This window comes from Jatropha curcas, chromosome 4, assembly GCF_041381405.1.
Source record: "Jatropha curcas cultivar XTBG-Jc1 chromosome 4, XTBG_Jcur_1.0, whole genome shotgun sequence".
NCBI lineage: Eukaryota > Viridiplantae > Streptophyta > Magnoliopsida > Malpighiales > Euphorbiaceae > Jatropha > Jatropha curcas.
Genome location: NC_143154.1, coordinates 25,376,615 through 25,394,875, shown reverse-complemented (window position 1 = coordinate 25,394,875; position 18,261 = coordinate 25,376,615). Strand labels below are relative to the sequence as shown.

At 29.0% G+C, this 18,261-nt stretch overlaps 1 protein-coding gene across 1 annotated transcript; it reads left to right on the top strand.

The window, feature by feature from the left end:
* Window positions 1-8,678: 8,678 nt before the first annotated feature.
* LOC105648217 (Ribosomal protein S5 domain 2-like superfamily protein) lies at window positions 8,679-13,944 on the top strand. Its single transcript, XM_012234538.4, has 9 exons — window positions 8,679-8,864; window positions 9,961-10,490; window positions 10,665-10,778; window positions 10,870-10,970; window positions 11,461-11,481; window positions 12,113-12,185; window positions 12,265-12,332; window positions 12,579-12,711; window positions 13,569-13,944. The coding sequence occupies exons 2-9, from the start codon at window positions 10,382-10,384 to the stop codon at window positions 13,682-13,684; spliced, it is 735 nt and encodes a 244-aa protein (XP_012089928.1). The 5' UTR covers window positions 8,679-8,864; window positions 9,961-10,381; the 3' UTR covers window positions 13,685-13,944.
* Window positions 13,945-18,261: the final 4,317 nt, after the last annotated feature.

Genomic DNA, 18,261 nt, shown 5'->3' with positions numbered 1-18,261 from the left:
TCATCCACGACTGAATATCTCTTTCTACATTTATAAATAAGTATCGCATTCGTGGATTTTAGAAATAATAAAATTTTCATTTTTACCCTTTTCAAATGATGGACATCATTTGTTGTAATTCTCAAAATTTTTTTTTATCATAAATAAGTGTAATATAATTAATTTACTTAATAATTTATTACAAATTAAACAAATCAAATGACTTTATTAAGGGACGAGAAAAGTGTAAATGTGATATTTATTTAAACGAAGTGAGTATTTTTTTAAGGTAGTAACATAATAATAAATAAAATGAATTTGAGAAAAAATAATTATAATTGATTTAATTATCAATTAGTAACTAAATATTAAAAAATAAGGGTAAAGTTTCAAAATAGTAAATAGTACTTTCATAATCTTCCAAAATGACTATTGAAACGGAGAAGATGGAGTATTTCATGGTTAATAATGTGTTCGGCAGTAATTTTTTAAATAATTTTTAGCATTTTGACTAATTAAAATGCTAAACGTTATTAACATAATTTGGTGATGTTTGGGTTCAGTGGAGATTAACATGTTCTGGTTGATTTACTCTCAGATCGACCTATCACACCTATGGAGCCTTCGCCCAATGGATAGGGTGGAGGTCATTGGGTCATGGACTCATGGACTCATGGTTCAGATCCCCTTTCCAATAATAAATTATTTGCAATGTTTATTTATGCCTTTTATAGCTTAGACTGTCCTTAATAGATTTTATTTAATGTAATTCATATCTGAAAATTTTAACTCTGTTAGTCTGTTGAAATTGTAGTACTGTCTGATGCAGATTGTGATATATTTCTTGTAAACAGTAGTATTATGATTATGTTTTTACTGTATATGTACAGTTCTCAGAACTCCCCTACTGTTATTTGGTTCATTTGAATTGCATAGTTTCCCTGTATTGCTTTGTTTAATATTTCTTTTATTAAAAAAAAAAAAAAAAAAACGGGAGAGGAGAGAAAATTATTACTTAATAAAGTATATATATATATATATATATATATATATATATATATATATACACACACACACAAAGTATGCAACATAACAATCTTAAAACTGTAAATCAATATTTCATAGATAAAAATCCCAACACCTTCTAACTATATATCAAGTCAATATTTCATAGATAAAAATCAAAACTCTAAAAATTATTGATATTAAAACTGAAAAATGTGTAATATTACCAAAATTTACAAATTTAAGTATATGATAGGTCATTCGCAAAGTCTAGGGTGACACAAGGTTAAAGTTGTAAAGTTCAACTATGAATTTATATGTTCAACATGTTCTTATGGAAATTAAAACTTAGAAGGTGTATTGGATTAGGATTGTGTTAAATTTTAAAAGAATTATTGAGTTTGACGGAATTGAAGGATTTCCTAAGATTTCCACAGACTTCACTAGAATTCTACATAGAGTTTTATGGAATTTGTGAGACTTTTTTTAATGATTTTTATTGACTTTGATGGAATCACAATAATTTTTATATATCCAATCAAAATTAATTTCAGGATCTAATTGAACAAATCAAAGGTTCTAGAACCAAATAAAAAACTGAAAACAATAAGGGACTAAAAAGTAAAATATATCATCTTCTCCAAGATTATTCTTTTTTTCGTTAAAAATTTATCGCCACAGACAATGAAAGGTCTATAATGACCAATGTCGTTGTCGGCCATCCCGCTCCTGTTAACTGCTATAATAAACGGGTTCGGCAGCAGATACCCTATCCATTATTAGTAAAAAATGTATTTTAAATAAAGTTCGAAATCTAGATATTTAAAAATTCGTGAGTATCCTTCCCATTTAAGAGGTATTTTCAATGGATTGTTGGATGGATATATGTAGTAAATATTTAAACGGTTTCAAATGTAGGTATTTAAATAAGTATTTAAACGAGTTTAAAACGGATACGGATAGTAAAATTTTAAATGGATACCTATACAGGTAGTTTAAAATTTGCGGGTACTTGCTGTGCTTTCGTTCTATCAAGAAGTGTATTGATCAAGAGTCCGTTAGATTTTAAAAGATTTTTGAAATCTTTGAGTTGGAGGATGGATTTATAAATGACTTTTTTATTCATACATCGCACTCTAAAATCCAATGAAATCAATAATTTTATAGAATCCTTCTAAATTAGCAATTTTTTAAATACTACCAAATTTGTATAGAGTTTTAAAAAGTTATAATTGAATATCATCAGATTTTTATGGATTTTATAAAAGTCTGAATTGAATACCATAAATAATAGACTCTAAAAGAATCTAGATTGAATACATTGAAATTTTAAAATCTAACAGACTCTTAATCTAAAACACCCTCCTTAATTAATGACTTTTAAGAGTTGAGACATCATTAGCATTACATGTATTGAGTATTGATGTTGTGACTAGATTTTTTTACTTAAGCTACCTGAATTAGGTTGTATCTATGTGGGCCTATTAGCTCCTAACAGTACTTAAATAAAATAATTTTTTTCTAAATATTATAAGTTAATACAATAAATTTATGTGCTCATAAAAAAAACATTTACATGCATTGTTAATTATAATATGCGATTACGATTTCCCACTAAAAAGCCCACAATGTCAAGATACAGCTCATCGTACCAGACACCAGTTACCCATCACATCCATGCTCTGAAAACTTAAAATAGGAAAACTTACAACAACTTATTTTACAGTTTGATGTACTAAAAAAATTTAAGTAAAAATTAAGAATTTTAAAATTTAATGTTAGTATCTTTCAATTCAGTTTTTAATTTGATTTTGGCGGTTTTGATTTCAAAATCATAAATCAAATATGAATTTTAATAATCAAATTACATTGTTATGATTTTAAATCAATTTGGATTGATTTAGGCAGCATTGAGGATTCATCGACACTTGTACTATATTTATTGGCAATATATTTGACCCATGAGCTATGATAAATGTGATGCTATAAATCTTGGAAATGTTAGAGCTTGGAAATTCTTGTAGGCCAAAACAATCTAAGGTGGGTTCAGAGGTGACCTCAGGATCTGATCTATTGTCAATTGTGAAAATTATTGAAGTATATAACAGTACTGGATATTGGAGAATTAAGTTGTTCATATATTATGGTAAGCAATTTAGCCTATGGAAAGCTTTTTTTTGACTAAACTTATGTCGGTAAACCTCCATGATAGGGACACAATTTAATATGCACATGGCATCACATCCCCCCACCACCCACCCGAAATACTCTTATGAGGCACAGGGGCGGAGCTGGACTATAAAACTTGGGAGGCCAAAATAGAAATTTCAAAAGTTAAGGGGATGAAAATGAAGAAAAAATTTTTTTTACTGAATCATAAAATAAAATTAGAAAAATTTATAGGGCTTTCGCCCCTGACGAGGAAGCTACTTATGAAGTGGTTGTGAAAGGGAAGAAAAAAGGAGTAGCAACAAACTCATATAATACTCAATCCATGACCATTAATTATTTCTGAAGTTGAACCCACGTAAGCGTATCTTTAGATTAACCAAATTTTAGATAATCAAATCAAATAGGATAAAGTTAGGAATGAAAGTGGAAAGGGGTATTCATGCTTCCCTTCGATTTGTTTAATGCAGGTAGGATAGCTATATATGAGATGTTACTACATGTAATGGATTTGAGTAGGGTATTGGTGTAGATTTGTGAGTACCAGTTATCCGTTATATTAAACGGGTTTGGTCATAGTATCCGCATTTACCCTATCTATTATTAATAAAAAATATATTTTAAATAAGTTCGGATTTTGATAGTTTAAAATTTGTGTATATTCTATAGGTTAGGTATTTAAAATGCGTTTATGACAGTTACAAGTAATAAAGTTGTAAATGAGTTCAAAATATAGTATTTAAACAAAATGGATAATAAAATTCTAAATGGATACATGTACTATTAGTTTAAGATCGGCGACTATGCACCCTACTTTCATCCCGAGATAAGATATTGTTAGAATGCATGAATCTGTAGGTCATTTCGCATTAATTAACTGCAAGAAAAGTAAATGCTTGTAACGTAAAAAGAAATTCAATCAAATGTCTATTTTATGGCAGCAACGCAACAACCCCATGGTGTTTTAACTTGTGCAAGATCAATGTTAACGTAATGGAAAGCACTCGCCAATTAAGCTTTCAGCCCCATGCATGTCAGGTATTACCAATACAAACCAAATGGTTACCTACTGTCTCAGGTTCTTATTCATGTAATGTCGATGTTGTTTTGTTATAAGATAGTGATTGCGGAATGGAGATGATAATTAGGGATAGTAATGGAGTTTGTTGTGCAGGGAAGCTTCTTAGAAGCCTAGGGATTAATGATCCTCAAGTAGGGGAAGTTTTATGTTCTAGAGAAGTCTTAACTTGGATCAAGTCATTATCGTTTCAACCTATTCGATTGGAGACTGGATGTCAAGTGATAGTTCATGCTTTAAGTTCTCCTTTTGATTTTTTTTTTTTTTTTATTTTATATTTTGCTATGCTTATTAATGATTGTAAAACTCTTATTCAAGAGCTTCAGTTTATTTCTCATGCTTTTATTAAAAAGCTAGCAAATCAAGTTGCTCATACGATCGTTAAGGTGGCTATATCTAGTTGTGAATAAAGGATACACCCTCCTTTATTTATGACGTTTTATCTTTTGATAGTAATATTATGAGCTAAACTCATCTTTAATTCGAAAAAAAAAAAAGTAAGTTATTTTAATGAATTTTATTGAAAAATTTGATCATTTCTCATAGAGTCGAGATAATCCGGCATATTAGTTACTAATGTAATAATTGACTAAGAATATGAGTTTTTTTGTTTATTTTTTTTTAAAGTAATACTTTTTTTTAGATGACAACTAACTATTAACTGTATGTATGAGGAGGGTATACAGACACAATTTAAGCAAAGTATTTTCATTTATACTTAGTGAAATGAGTAAATTTACTCTTGTACTTTAAAAAAATATTGTGGCACCTCAAACTTTACGAGATACCTATTATGCTTCTAAAGTTAAATTTTGGTAATATTATATCATTTTCATATCAACAATAATAGTTTTTTTTTTTGGTATTTTTGGTATTTATATGCAAAATATCTACTTGATATATGGTTAATATAATTTTTGGAATAACAACTTTTACATGTTTCAATTATCCAGTAAGTATTCTAATTGATCTCATTTTACACGTTCAAGTGTTTAATAAAACAATTTTGCAAGTTAAAATATTAATGGATATAAATATAATTTTGTAAGTTAAAGTGTTTAATAGATCAAAATAAAAGTTAAACATATCATAAAATTTTTTAAGTAGGATACAACGTTAAATTTATGTATTGGGCCATTCATACATGTATATATGAGACAAGTACAAGAAGCCACATGAGGATGCTTGCTATTCGGTATGCACTATGCATGTAGCAATTTTACTCTGCAAGACTATTTTTGTGTGGTATCTTACTTATATTTTCATGTCCCAGAACAAGACTAATTCCCTCAAATCGTTTTCATGTCTTTCTCAGCCCTCTATTAATAAGCGATCAGAGGGGAGGAGGAGACGGGGAAGGAGGTGGTGAGTTGCGGAGAGACATCTCTAATTATGCTCTTGAAGTACTGACCACTTATCCCTCTAGCCATGGACTCGAAGGCTCCTGCTGCCTAATGGCAGTCAATAAGTGAGTATAAGGTGCTAATTTTTGAAAATGACAAGTGTTTGCCCACCCAACAACCGACTAAGCAAGTGAGGCTGCTGCCTTGCTCTTTGCCCTCACATCTTGAAGAAGTAGGTCCTTAATTACTCCTTATCAATTATCATACCTCTCTTGTGGTCATTATTTCACTGAATTTGTTTCTACTTAAATTATTTGGACAAAATTTTTGATAAAAGTTAGATGGTTAGTGCTCAAAAAATTTGAAATTTTTGATTTACCGATCTATTTAAAATGATGTCGTTTTAATTTTTCTTTTGTGAAAAATCAATTAAATATAATAAATCGATCAATTTGATAAACGATAAAACTCCATCAGTAAATTAGTAATTCAATGTATTTTTAATTTGGTAAATGTATAGACCGATCATTAAACCATAAATATTCAATCGATAAATCAATAAATGCAAATTCGATAAAATGATTAATTAGACTAATCAAATGTCCATCATAGTCCTCATTCTTTTCTTTCTGTAACATTAAAAATTCTACAGAATATGAAAATTATTTAAATGATTTAAATCTCTTACCTCTTGTATTATAAGTAGGTACTCTACTATTAGATTATTAATTTACTTATCCATGAAAATCACGCATGAAAAAACACAAGCTCCTCTGAATCCTATAAAATTTTTTGTAACTGGTTTAATTTATTTATTTAATTACACTATAAAATAAACATTTTACCTTGTTACACTTTAAGTGTTCATTTAGGATATTAAAACTATATTAATTACTTTTTTCAAACTATACCTATATTTATTAAGTGTAATTTATTTTTATATTTACATTTAAGAAGGGCAATTTAGACATTGTATAATGTATTTTTAAAAAATTAATAATTTTCAATCACAAAAAGTGCAAATGTTGCTATTAAAGTAGACCGAAAGGAGTATTATATTTGATTGATGCTTTTTGACTTTAAATTTTTGCACATTTTGATTGTCTTTATCATTATAGCTCTATTTTTACTTTGGAGCTATTTATTTCTTTTTCCCTTTAAGAACATTTTTATGATAATACGTTTGATGGGAACAAAAACCACAAATTTTATGTTGCATATGCATTATTCATGCATTCATGCTAAAATCGTTTTCATGTTAGAAATTATTTACTTGAACAATAAAATGTCTTAATAGTTACCTAAAATAATAATTATGAATATAAAAACTAGAGATTTTGGCGTAAAATTAATTCAACTAATTATAATTAAAAATATCATATTCAAAGGTTTATTGTAATGAAAAATATTTGCAAAATCTTAGTATTGAATTGATGGATCTATCCTTAGTATCAGTTTTCAATTTATCAGTTTATCAATTTTCAGTTTTCAAATTAATTTCAATTCTAACAAAAAATAATAAGGAGAATCCGTTATTTATAATGATGGTCAAGTCATCAATATAATAAGTCCGAGTATATCATTTGCCCTCGAACTTATGCAAAAAAATCTTGTGGTCTCCTTTACTTTAAAAATGACCTCGTGACTTCTTAAAGTTGTAAATTTACAACTGTTAAATACCCATCCAAGTGAACAAAAATGCTTGAATTTCAAGCGCGTTGACGTGTAAAAAAAAATGTTGACTTGTAAAAAATTAGAGTCAAAAAGATTTTTATTTTTCTTTATTCATTAGAGTGACCACCAACACCACAAATCCACTGGCTTGCTTCTTCATCTGCGATATTGTTTTTTAAAAACACTGTATGTTTAGGACATGAAAAGAAGTGAACTATTTGTGTCCATTTCACTGAAAACTCTAGGTATTATCATTTAAAAAATACAAGCATCACTTGAAAATTAAAAAGAAAATTAATAGGAAAAGAAAGAATTTCATAAAAGAATAATATAACACAAAAAACTAAGCTCCTGGAGTATACTGAAAGCATATACTCTGAAAGTGAATGATATGTGACTTTGCAATTCTTACACATGCAGAATGTATTCGGGTTTCAATGGAGCTTCAAAGGGTAAACATTTTTTGCAAATAGGTAGGAGGAACGAATAAAAAAATAAAAAATTTCGTAAGCTTTTGTTTTTCCAATAATTAAAAAAATCTGAAAGGAACTACTGGGTTATTCATGTTTTTGCAAAGAGAGAAAAATAGTATTGATAGAATGAATTTCCAAAGAGAGAAAACGAGATTTGCAGCAAAGGAGGAGGAGAAGAGAGAAAAATTAAAATGAAAAGCAGAGAGAGAGAGAGGTCTGCAGAAAAGGAGGAGGAGAGAGAAAAATAGTTTAACCTGATCGAATTAGGTCTTCAAATCATGTTCTGAAGCTTTTTAAGGAATTCAATTAATGGTTAACAATTAGTGCTAGATTTAAAGGGTTAGAAATTAATTAAATCATCTAATTAGTGAAATCATTTTATCTTTAAGATATTTGAATATAAAATTTTTTCATTTTTGTTGAAATTTTGAAATTCTATTTGCTTTTATTAATGCATTTCCTTTCACTTTTTTTTTGAATAATATATATTTTGATTTGTCTAGACAACAGCTGACTTTTGTACATTATGTTAAATTTATTTTGTTATATATTTTATATATTACCACTAAATTATATCCTTCCGATCAAAAGAGAAATGCACTGGTTTTTGACAATCCGAAAGCACAAATCCATTGAAAGGTAGATCATCACATGCATAGAATAAACAGGTCTGGAGTGCCATTGCCTTTACAATTTCGGGAACCCCCTTGCATGATATTAGTAATATTAATGAAAGAATACGTTCAGAGGGTATATGAATTTTAAAATTTTAAATTAAAATATCCCACGTGAACGAAGAGGGAAAAGAAAAAGGATAAAATTATGGTGGACAAAATAACAATAATAATAACTTATTTTGCCATCAAAATGACGTAGTTTTGATGAAGTGGTTTAATTGAATACACAAAAACTACGTCGTTTTAGCTTAGGGTTGCACAAAGAAAACAAAAATCCTCTCAACTCTCAACTCTCAACTCTCAACTCTCAAGTCTCAACTCAACCTCTTGTTCTACGCGTCACTGGTTCTCTCCTTCTACGGTTCTTATACCCATTCACAGTGTTATTGTTCTACCTTCCCGTCGCTCCGTGCGTGGCCGTCGCCTCCGCAGCAGTCCTCCCCTTCAACCGCAGTACCAGTGCCAGGTTCCTCCATTTCCATTCTTGATTTTTTTTATTTCGTTTTTCATTCATTTTTTCGTTCTCCTTCGTCCCTTTTTGTTTTTCTTTATAAATACATAAACATAGACAAAGAGGAGGAATTATTGAATATATTGTTGAATTAATTTGTGGGTTCAGCCGACAATTATATGTTTTTTTTTTTTTTATTTGTGGGTTTTGTGCATGTTTAAGCCAATTAATTTCTTGAAAATTTATACATTAAAAGGCAAAAGGATGGTTAATATAAGCCAATTCATGGCTATATGATTGAAATGTGACATGTTCGGTTTGTTAATTCAAAGTTTGATTTGTTAATAATGATTAATATTGTGTAGAGAAGCTGAGATGGACAAAGAAACCATCTTGTTCTTGCTTTCAAGTTTTGACCTGTTTATTCTCTGTATTGAACCAGACTTAAACTCATGCAAGGAACATGTAAACTCGGCTGTAGCTAGTTTAATTTGCTAGTGTAAACTGTTGCTTTTTATTTTTTAAATTAGGAAAAAATGTTCTGTATAATAATTTATTTGCCTATTCTTTTAGTCATACTTTTCATGTATAATAATTTCACTATTTATTTGTTATTTTGTCTAAACTGAGTTACTTTAGACTATGAGAATGAGATTATTTCTTTTTGTTCTACATTGTTGTTGGTCTTCCTTTTCTATTTAATAATGTTATATATTTTAAATATATTGTAACTAAACTTAGAATTTATTTTGTAGGATATAATGTCAACGTTTGAGAGTATAGTCTGTATAGATTGCAAAGATAGTAGCAAAAATGATACCAATATCTCGACACCTTATTATTCTATGATAGTTTATTATAGTTTATTATGTTTTAATTGATTTTTGGTTTGGTATTGTTATTATTATTGCTATTTAAATTTAATAGATTTTTTATTGTCAAATTATTTAATTGAGATATTGGTTTGATTGTATGTATTATTTATTTAGGTTGAATTTTAATTCTTTTGTTCTATTTTAATATTACCATTACTGTTGTTTCAGAATATTACAGGTTGAATTTTAATGCATTTTTTATATATATTTTGTTCCATTATTGGGTTTGGATTCAGGTTCTAAGCAGGTTCGGGTTTCATGGATTGAATGAATTGGTGATTAAACAGGTTCGAGTATTATGCGGGTAATTCTAAACGGATTTGGGACGGATTTAGTTACTGTTGGTTTATTCCTTAACAGATTCGGGGCGGGTTCGTGTACTTAAAATTAATAATCGGGTTCAGGTAGTTTATTTCTGGTGGGCATCGCCCTGCTGCTATCCCAATTTCGTATGGATGGTAGTAAAAGCCAAAGAAAAAAGTTTCTAAAACCCTCACCGCAATAAACCCTGAAAAACCCTCATTTCACCAATCTTTGCTCATGATTGGATAACATTTTGCCCCCAATTTCTTAGTCGTCCATTGAATCGAGGTTTTGCTTAATTATTCAAATCTACAATTCCAAAATAAAAAAAAAAAAATTTTGGGTTTTGTCAAAATGGTGGAGATCAGTAGGGACGATGGACGTACACCAAACCAGCTGAGACCTCTCGCTTGCTCCCGCAACGTTCTCCACCGTGCCCATGGCTCAGCTAGTTGGTCTCAAGGTAATTTCACTTTCTTTTGGTTTTTTGGATTAGCTATCAAATTTCAGTTTCTCTAGTTTTCCTTTGATGGGCTAATGTTTTTGCTACTATTTGATCCTTTTCAGATGATGTGCAATTGTGTATTTTGAGGATTTTTTTTTTTTTTTTTTTATGTGGGTATTTTATTGAATTCAGGAGATACAAAGGTTTTAGCTGCTGTTTATGGACCTAAAGCTGGAACAAAGAAGAATGAGAACCCTGAGAAGGCATGCATTGAAGTTATTTGGAAGCCTAAAACTGGACAGATCGGTGAGTTTTAACTGTTTAATAGAATTTCTAATGCAAAGAATTTGTGATAGTACATGATAATTGGTAATAATGGAAGTTCCCAATTGTATAGGAAAACTGGAAAAGGAATATGAGATGATACTGAAAAGAACTCTGCAAGGCATCTGCATTTTGACTATTAACCCAAATACAACGACATCAGTTATAATTCAGGTAAGTGAGCTTCTACATGAGTTAAATATTTTTTACCAGGAATTTGAGATGGATTCGCATAGGTGTCACCATGTTAATTACTTTAGTAGCGGACTTTAGACTTTCAAAGAATTTGAAGTTGAGTGCCACTTAGAAATCAGAATTCCAAGAAAGTCTTTTTCTTTACTTCCTGTATGCATATATTTTTATTTTGGTGTTCAACATGGTTAGACTAGACAGGCCTGATTTTTTCGTTTTCAATGTTACATAGTAATCTGTTAATTGAAATCAAGTAAGAGGAAGAAAGAGCATTAGCCTTAGGGGCTGTTTATGCAAGTGTTAGAACTTTTTGATTGGACAAACACAGACTCTAGCTCTTTCTACGCTTAAATAATTTTGCATAAGGATAATGCTAACTAAACCTTTATAGAGTATATTGTGTATTATTGATAAGTCAATACCAAAAAGTGTGTCTCATACTTGATCATTGAATGTTTCCATTTATATGCAGGTTGTTCATGATGATGGTGCTGTATCCTTTATGGTTGTGTATCTTTATTTGTTGAAAGACTAGCATGTCGTCAGCTCACATGCAAGCAAGCTCATTAACTGTTCTTCCCGCCCTCTTCTTCTTCTCTTTCATTTTTTCCGTTCCTTTTTTTTTTTAAAAAAAAAGGATATTTAATATCTTAACCTTGTTTTTGTGTTTTTTTTTTTTAGTATAAATGAGAGCTAATGGAGGTTAAATGTTTACATCTATTAATCTCCAAATGCCAACGTTTCCTAACCTCCAATTCGGGGTTTAGAGGGTGGAATGTTAAGGTTTTAACTAGTTTTACACTATTAACTTCCTATTCCTTTTAAATCTTCCAAACAAAGTGAACTCCCATTTACATTTTTTATCCATACCCTTCCTTCGCTTCTGTTTTATCCTCTCGAAACTCTCATAATGATTTCAATTTGCCACAAAAGATTTTTGTTTCATAAAGACTTAGTCCTGATAGCGTTCCTTTTTAGCCTATGAAAAAACATTATACAAATTTGCTTGACCATGGTGCACGGATTTTGCTACGATGACCAGTGGGCTCTCTCCTCATTCTTTTATATCTACTTTTTCTGTGAATATTTAATACTATGAGAATATCCTTGACTGGAATTTTTAGCTTCTGACATGTGCCATAAATGCAGCATGCGCTGCCCTTGTAGATGCTGGAATTCCTTTGAGGCATCTAGCTGGTAACTGAGACTTACAGTCTTCATCACCTTCATTTGTTTGTTTGATGATGTGAGACTAATCCCTTACTGGTTTGTGCAGTTGCAATCTGTTGTTGTTTGGCAGAAGGTGGGTACGTTATACTGGATCCAACCAAGTTGGAAGAACAGGTTTTACAATATGATCTCATAATTTACATTGCCTTCACTATTTTAATTGAAATTATGATGAGAATTTGACTGGCTGTGATGGAGACTGTCCTAAAAGAAAATTCTTTTTTCTTTATAAATTTAAAATTTTTAAGTTTATAATAACACACCCATTCTTATTGGTTTTGTATTTAGGACCAGTTTGGTGCTTTTTTTTTAATACTTGAAATATTCTTATTTCTGCATGATTATTTTATATCTTGGCAGAAAATGAAGGGATTTGCATATTTAGTCTTTCCAAACTCAATTCAGTCTGTTCTGCCACAAGGGTCAGCGTTGGTGGAAGGTGAACCTATTGAACATGGGATCCTCACCTCTGTCACCCATGGTGTGATGTCAGGTAAATGCTACCTTAATTATGTGATGTTGTTTTAGAGATCTCACGTTACATTTCAACTGAAAGCTTCATTGAAAATTGAAAAACACACAAAGAAACACAAAGTGACATCAAAGGCAATTCCTATCTTTATGCCTGAATTGATCAAATTCACGTAAAAGATCTGAGTTCTAAGCAAAACACTGGATGGGAAGTAATTGCTTTCTCTGAGCGGTCTAAAAGAGCATTTATTTGGATTTCTTTTAATAATTAAGATTACATTAATGTACCTACTGATCATGTCTAGTGGAAGTTCTGCAAGCCTGATCTCTCTTCTTTTTTGTCCAAATGAGGTAGATAGAAACTTATAAAATCTAATTTCTTTATCAACTCTTCTATTCTTCTTATGGCCTCAGAGTGAAATGAAATCATAACTTTAATGTTAACAAACATAAATTGAATGTTGTTGTTTGTTTATAGAATTTTTTTATCATTAGGATACCCTTTGATGGAGGATGGCTTAAGTGTAATAATAAAGTTACTTCACTTATTACTTGGAGGTTATGGTTTCGAGCAATGGAAACAGTCTCTTTGCAAAATAGTAGGGAGAAGGCTGCATACATCAATCCTCCCAAAAGGCTACACATGTGGGATGCTTCGCGGTTCGTGCATTAGATCTCCCTTTACTAGGAGACAATCTGATCCCATTACCTAAGATTTTAAATGTTTTAAGTTGAACACAATAATAAATTATTTGGGGATACAAGCTTTTTTATTAATAGTTAGACTTCCCAAGCTGAGATTTTTTATGGCTGCCTAGGGTTCAATGTTTTTAACGCCTGAACTGATTCTAATACTGTTCATATTTAAATTTGTTACAGTGGAAGAATACCTCAAATGTCTAGATCGAGGCCGTGCAGCCTGTGCAAAGTTGTCTGATTTCTTTAGGAAGGTATTAAAAGTACAACTTCCAAGTGACTCATCAAAATCCGGTTGATTTCGAACATGAAAGGAAGTATATTGCATGCACTCTCAACTGCTTCAGAGACTACTGCATGCACTGTAACCTTATCCAAAAGTTGTAAGGGTTGTACCAAGGATGCATTTTATGCAACAGATAGAGGTTTTAATCCCCTTTTTTGTGGTCTTCTTGACCAAATTGTATTGAAGTGTTTGTTTCTCTATGTAGTGAAAATTTTCAGATGTTATCTTGATTTACTGCTAAGGGTAAATATTCAATTGATAAAAATATACAAATCGAATGTCCATCTCAGTCCTTTTTCTTTTCTTTTTTTGACATTAAAATTTTTTAAAAAACCTCGGAGTTATTTAAATGATTTAGATCTCTTATGTATTGTATTATAAGTAGAAATTATACTATTATATTATTAATTTACTCATACATGGGCTATTTTGATTGAGATTGCGCATGAAAATTCAAGAAAATATTTGCAAAATCTTAACTATTCAAACATAACAAAGTTTATCAAACAACTGAAAATCCTAAAACCTCAGTGTCAAATTTTTTAGTTTTTACTTGTTTCTTCCGGTTATCAGAATGGAAGACCTCTCTAATCAGGAGATGAAGTACATAGACTCATGAAGATGAGCTATACGGACTATGTTTTTACTTCTTTTAATTTCAATTACCGTAATAAAAGGCCTCTCAACGTCTTCAAGTAGGTCATTATTTTTCTGGATTTCTTTGTTTTTTGATGGGTTGGATGAAAGCTGAACTCATCACTTCATCATATATGAGCTCTAAGCCAGGTACTAAATGAGCAAATAACATGTTAAATGCTTATCTCTTGTATTATAAGTAGATAGTACACTACTACTATATTATTACTTTTTATATATATATATATATATATATATAGAGACTCATTGGACCGTGGTGGTATTATAAATAGATATTATAGATTCAATAGATCGAAAATAAAATTGTGGCGCTATACAGCAGAGGTAGTCTCCCTCTTTTGAATAACATTCATTAAATTGATAATAATTTATATAGTGAAGAGAACACAAACTCGAAACTTCTGACTCTTCATGTCAAAGACCATTCAAATCACATATAATTACTGTTACACTGTCATTTTTTAGTTGAATAGTATCGACTACTTATGTATGAGGCTATACGAAAATTTCAAAAAAAAAAAAAAAATATATATATATATATATATATATATATATATATATATATATATATATATATATATACAACTTCCTTTGAATCTCATAAAAAAATTGTATGATGTGTTCCTAAAAATATTTTTGAATAACATTTTATTATATTATGTTTGAGTACGACTTCTTAATTATAGACATTTGTATGATGTTTTTTTATCACAATTTTGTTTTTATGTTGTAGCTGTTAATTTCTTTTCCTTTTAACAAAATTTTTTTGACAAAAGTTTGTAGATTTATAATAAAAAAAATCACAAATTTTGTATTGTAACTGAATGTTTTATGTATTCATGCGAAATAAATTTTATTCAGTTACATATTTGAAATTACTGATTGAAGCACAAAATGAATTAATAGTTACCAATAACAATAATTATGAGTATAAAGATTTGAGATATTGGAGTAAAATTAAATCTTCTGCCTAATCATTTGACTAATTAAAAATATCTTTATCTTTAAGATATTTGCATATAAAATCTTTTCATTTTTGTTTGAAATTTTTTAAATTCTATTTGCTTTCATCATTTAAGGATTATAATAAATTATACTTACGATTTAAATTGACCTAAGTAAATTGCATTAATGAATTCTAAATTATTCATTAAATTTTATTGTAATAGAATGTGACAATGCCTTTATTGTCTGTTTAGTCTTAGACCCGATCTCCAAGTTAATAGCATGAGGCCTCTCATTGTATATGTCAAAGAAATGCTCTCACGGGATTGGTCCTGCAGCTTGAAGCACGTATATGGTGAGGCCAGCTTTGCTGCAGATTCTCTGGCTACCTTGGCAAGTTCATGCCCCATTGGTACCCACAGATTAGCTTCTCCTCCTTCAAATACTAGTTTATGACTTTCATGTGATATGAGTGGTGCTGCTCACACTAGATGCTGCATGTAATTCCTTTGTTTCTCTTTAAGAGATTTGTTCTGTTCCTTCAACCAAAAAAATAAAATAAAATGATCGTGAAACGCGAAATATCAAATGGAATAACATTTTAATAAAAATATTTTTTTAATCTGTAAAAATTATTATATATATTATTTTATCGAACATTATAACTAAAAAAAAATAATATTTTACTATGATCAAAATGCTAAAATAATGAATCCATTATCAATGGCATCAGATTAATCCATTATCCACAATTTTAAAAACAAACGAGGAGTTGATTGGTCTATCCTTGCTATCATTACTTCACTATATATGAACTCTAAGTCCATTACTATTGGGCTCTATGGCCACTATAAGTTCTGGGCCTATCATGACCAAGAAGAGTATAGACCAAAACAAGGTAACAAAACAAGTCCTTTTTCTTTTCTTTTTGTAGAATCAAAAACTCTAAAGAACACGGAAATGATTTAAATTATTTTCTGAATTCTTGTATTAGATAATTAATTGCATAGTGTTTACTACTCTAAAAAACATGCCCCTTTTGAATCTCATAAAAAGTATGTAATGTGTTCCTATTTATTCTTTTAATTTTTAATTATACTAAAAATGCTTTTGGTTTGGAAAAAAAATGCTTTTTATTATATTTTATTACATTAATTTGGATCACATCTTTTTAACTTTTAGATTTTTACACATTTTTATTGTGTTTCTCTCACAATTTTATTTTATTTTTTATAAACAACCGGTATCCAGACTCCATTACCAGGACCTCACCCTTCAGTAGGTTTAGTGGAGATTGAACCCGAAAACTCTTCCTATATATTCAACCTGCGTTTCAACTGAGTCACAGCTCGTAGGTCATATTTTTATTTTTATGTTGGAGCTATTAATTTCTTTTTCTTTTTAAAAACATTCTTATGATACTTGTATGTTTGAGAGTAACCAAAATCACAAGTTTCATATTTTAACTGAAATTTTCATATATTCACACTAAACTCATTTTACTCATCACATATCTGAAATTATTTATTGAAATATAAAATGACTTACTAGTTGCCTACAATAATAATTCTGAATATAAAAATTTGAGATATTGGAGTACAATTAAATCATTTAATTAATTAAATAATCTTTATATTTGAGATACTTGAATATATATAAAGATTTATAATTTTTGCTGAAATTTTTAAAATTCAATTTATTTTCATTTTTTAAGTATTATAATAAATTATACCTACAATTTAACTTGAGTTAAGTAAATTGCATTAATGAATTCTAAATTATTTATTAAATATTATTATGGTCATCAAAAATTGATTTATCTAGTTATTACACGGTAATCAAACAACAACATACAAATTAACATGGTATAAAATTTTTATTTTTTTTAGTTAAGATCAAACTATGTAACATAGTTTTTAAAGGCTTTCATCAACTGATTGGCAAAATAGCAGTTGGTGTTGTATATTGCAACAACAACAATAAGCTAAATAAACCATAGAGGAACCAATAATATATATGTTCTCCTAATTGATATGTAATTTGTTTATGATAGACAATTAATCTGTAAATTTTTTTTTAATTTTTTTTTGTTTGACCTGGATTGCGTTGTACCTACTCTCAAATTATTATTACCTTTTATCAATTAACTTATTAATTTTGATATTTTTTATTGTGATTATTTTTTATTGATTTATTATTTTCTTTTCTTTTTATGGAATATTTTTCACGGGCAAGAAGGAAAGAAGAAAATGAAGTAATATGTAATTCTTTTCCGTGCAGTTTTATGATTGAATTAATTAATCAATGCATAATGAATTTGGATTTTTTTTCTTGCATAACTGAATTTTAGTTGAATTAATTTTTATCAGTTCTCTAAATAATTAATACTTATATATGCATAATTTTTTTATATATATATTTTTTACTGTTATGAAATTATTTTTAATGGGCATGAAGGAAGAGAAATATATAATTCTTTCCTGAGCAATTTGGTTATTGGCTTAATTAATGCATACTGATTTTTTTTTTTGAATAATTTTAAGTTAATTTTAATGCATAATGGATTTAAAAATTAAAGACAAATCTTATCTTTAAAGTTACGTTTTTTTTTTTTAAATAACATTTTATTATTAACTAAAACCGTAAAATCTAACTGTGTTAATTGATGTAATAAGGGATCTTAATCCATGTAAGATGTGAATATAAGTTTGATAGAAAATACTTATTTAAACGGGATCCATAGTCTCATCTATAGATTAAATCAATAAAAATAATAATTAAAAATAATATTTCTATTTATCTTTTTTTTTTAGTGTATGGTTAGAATGTTCATATTTTAACAAAAATTTATATTTTTATTGATTTGTTCTATGGGTGAGATCATGAACTCGGTCTAGGCAAATCCATTCCAAGTTAAATTACTCAAAACAGATTTGTTGAAGTGCAAAAACTTTTATGCTCTGATTTTACCAAAAATAAATAAAGAAA

Coding starts and splice junctions, on each gene's coding strand:
- LOC105648217 (XM_012234538.4), top strand. CDS start 10,382: ATGGTGGAGATCAGTAGGGACGATGGACGTACACCAAACCAGCTGAGA. Junction 10,491..10,664: donor CTCAGCTAGTTGGTCTCAAG/GTAATTTCACTT, acceptor TATTGAATTCAG/GAGATACAAAGGTTTTAGCT. Junction 10,971..11,460: donor CGACATCAGTTATAATTCAG/GTAAGTGAGCTT, acceptor ATTTATATGCAG/GTTGTTCATGATGATGGTGC.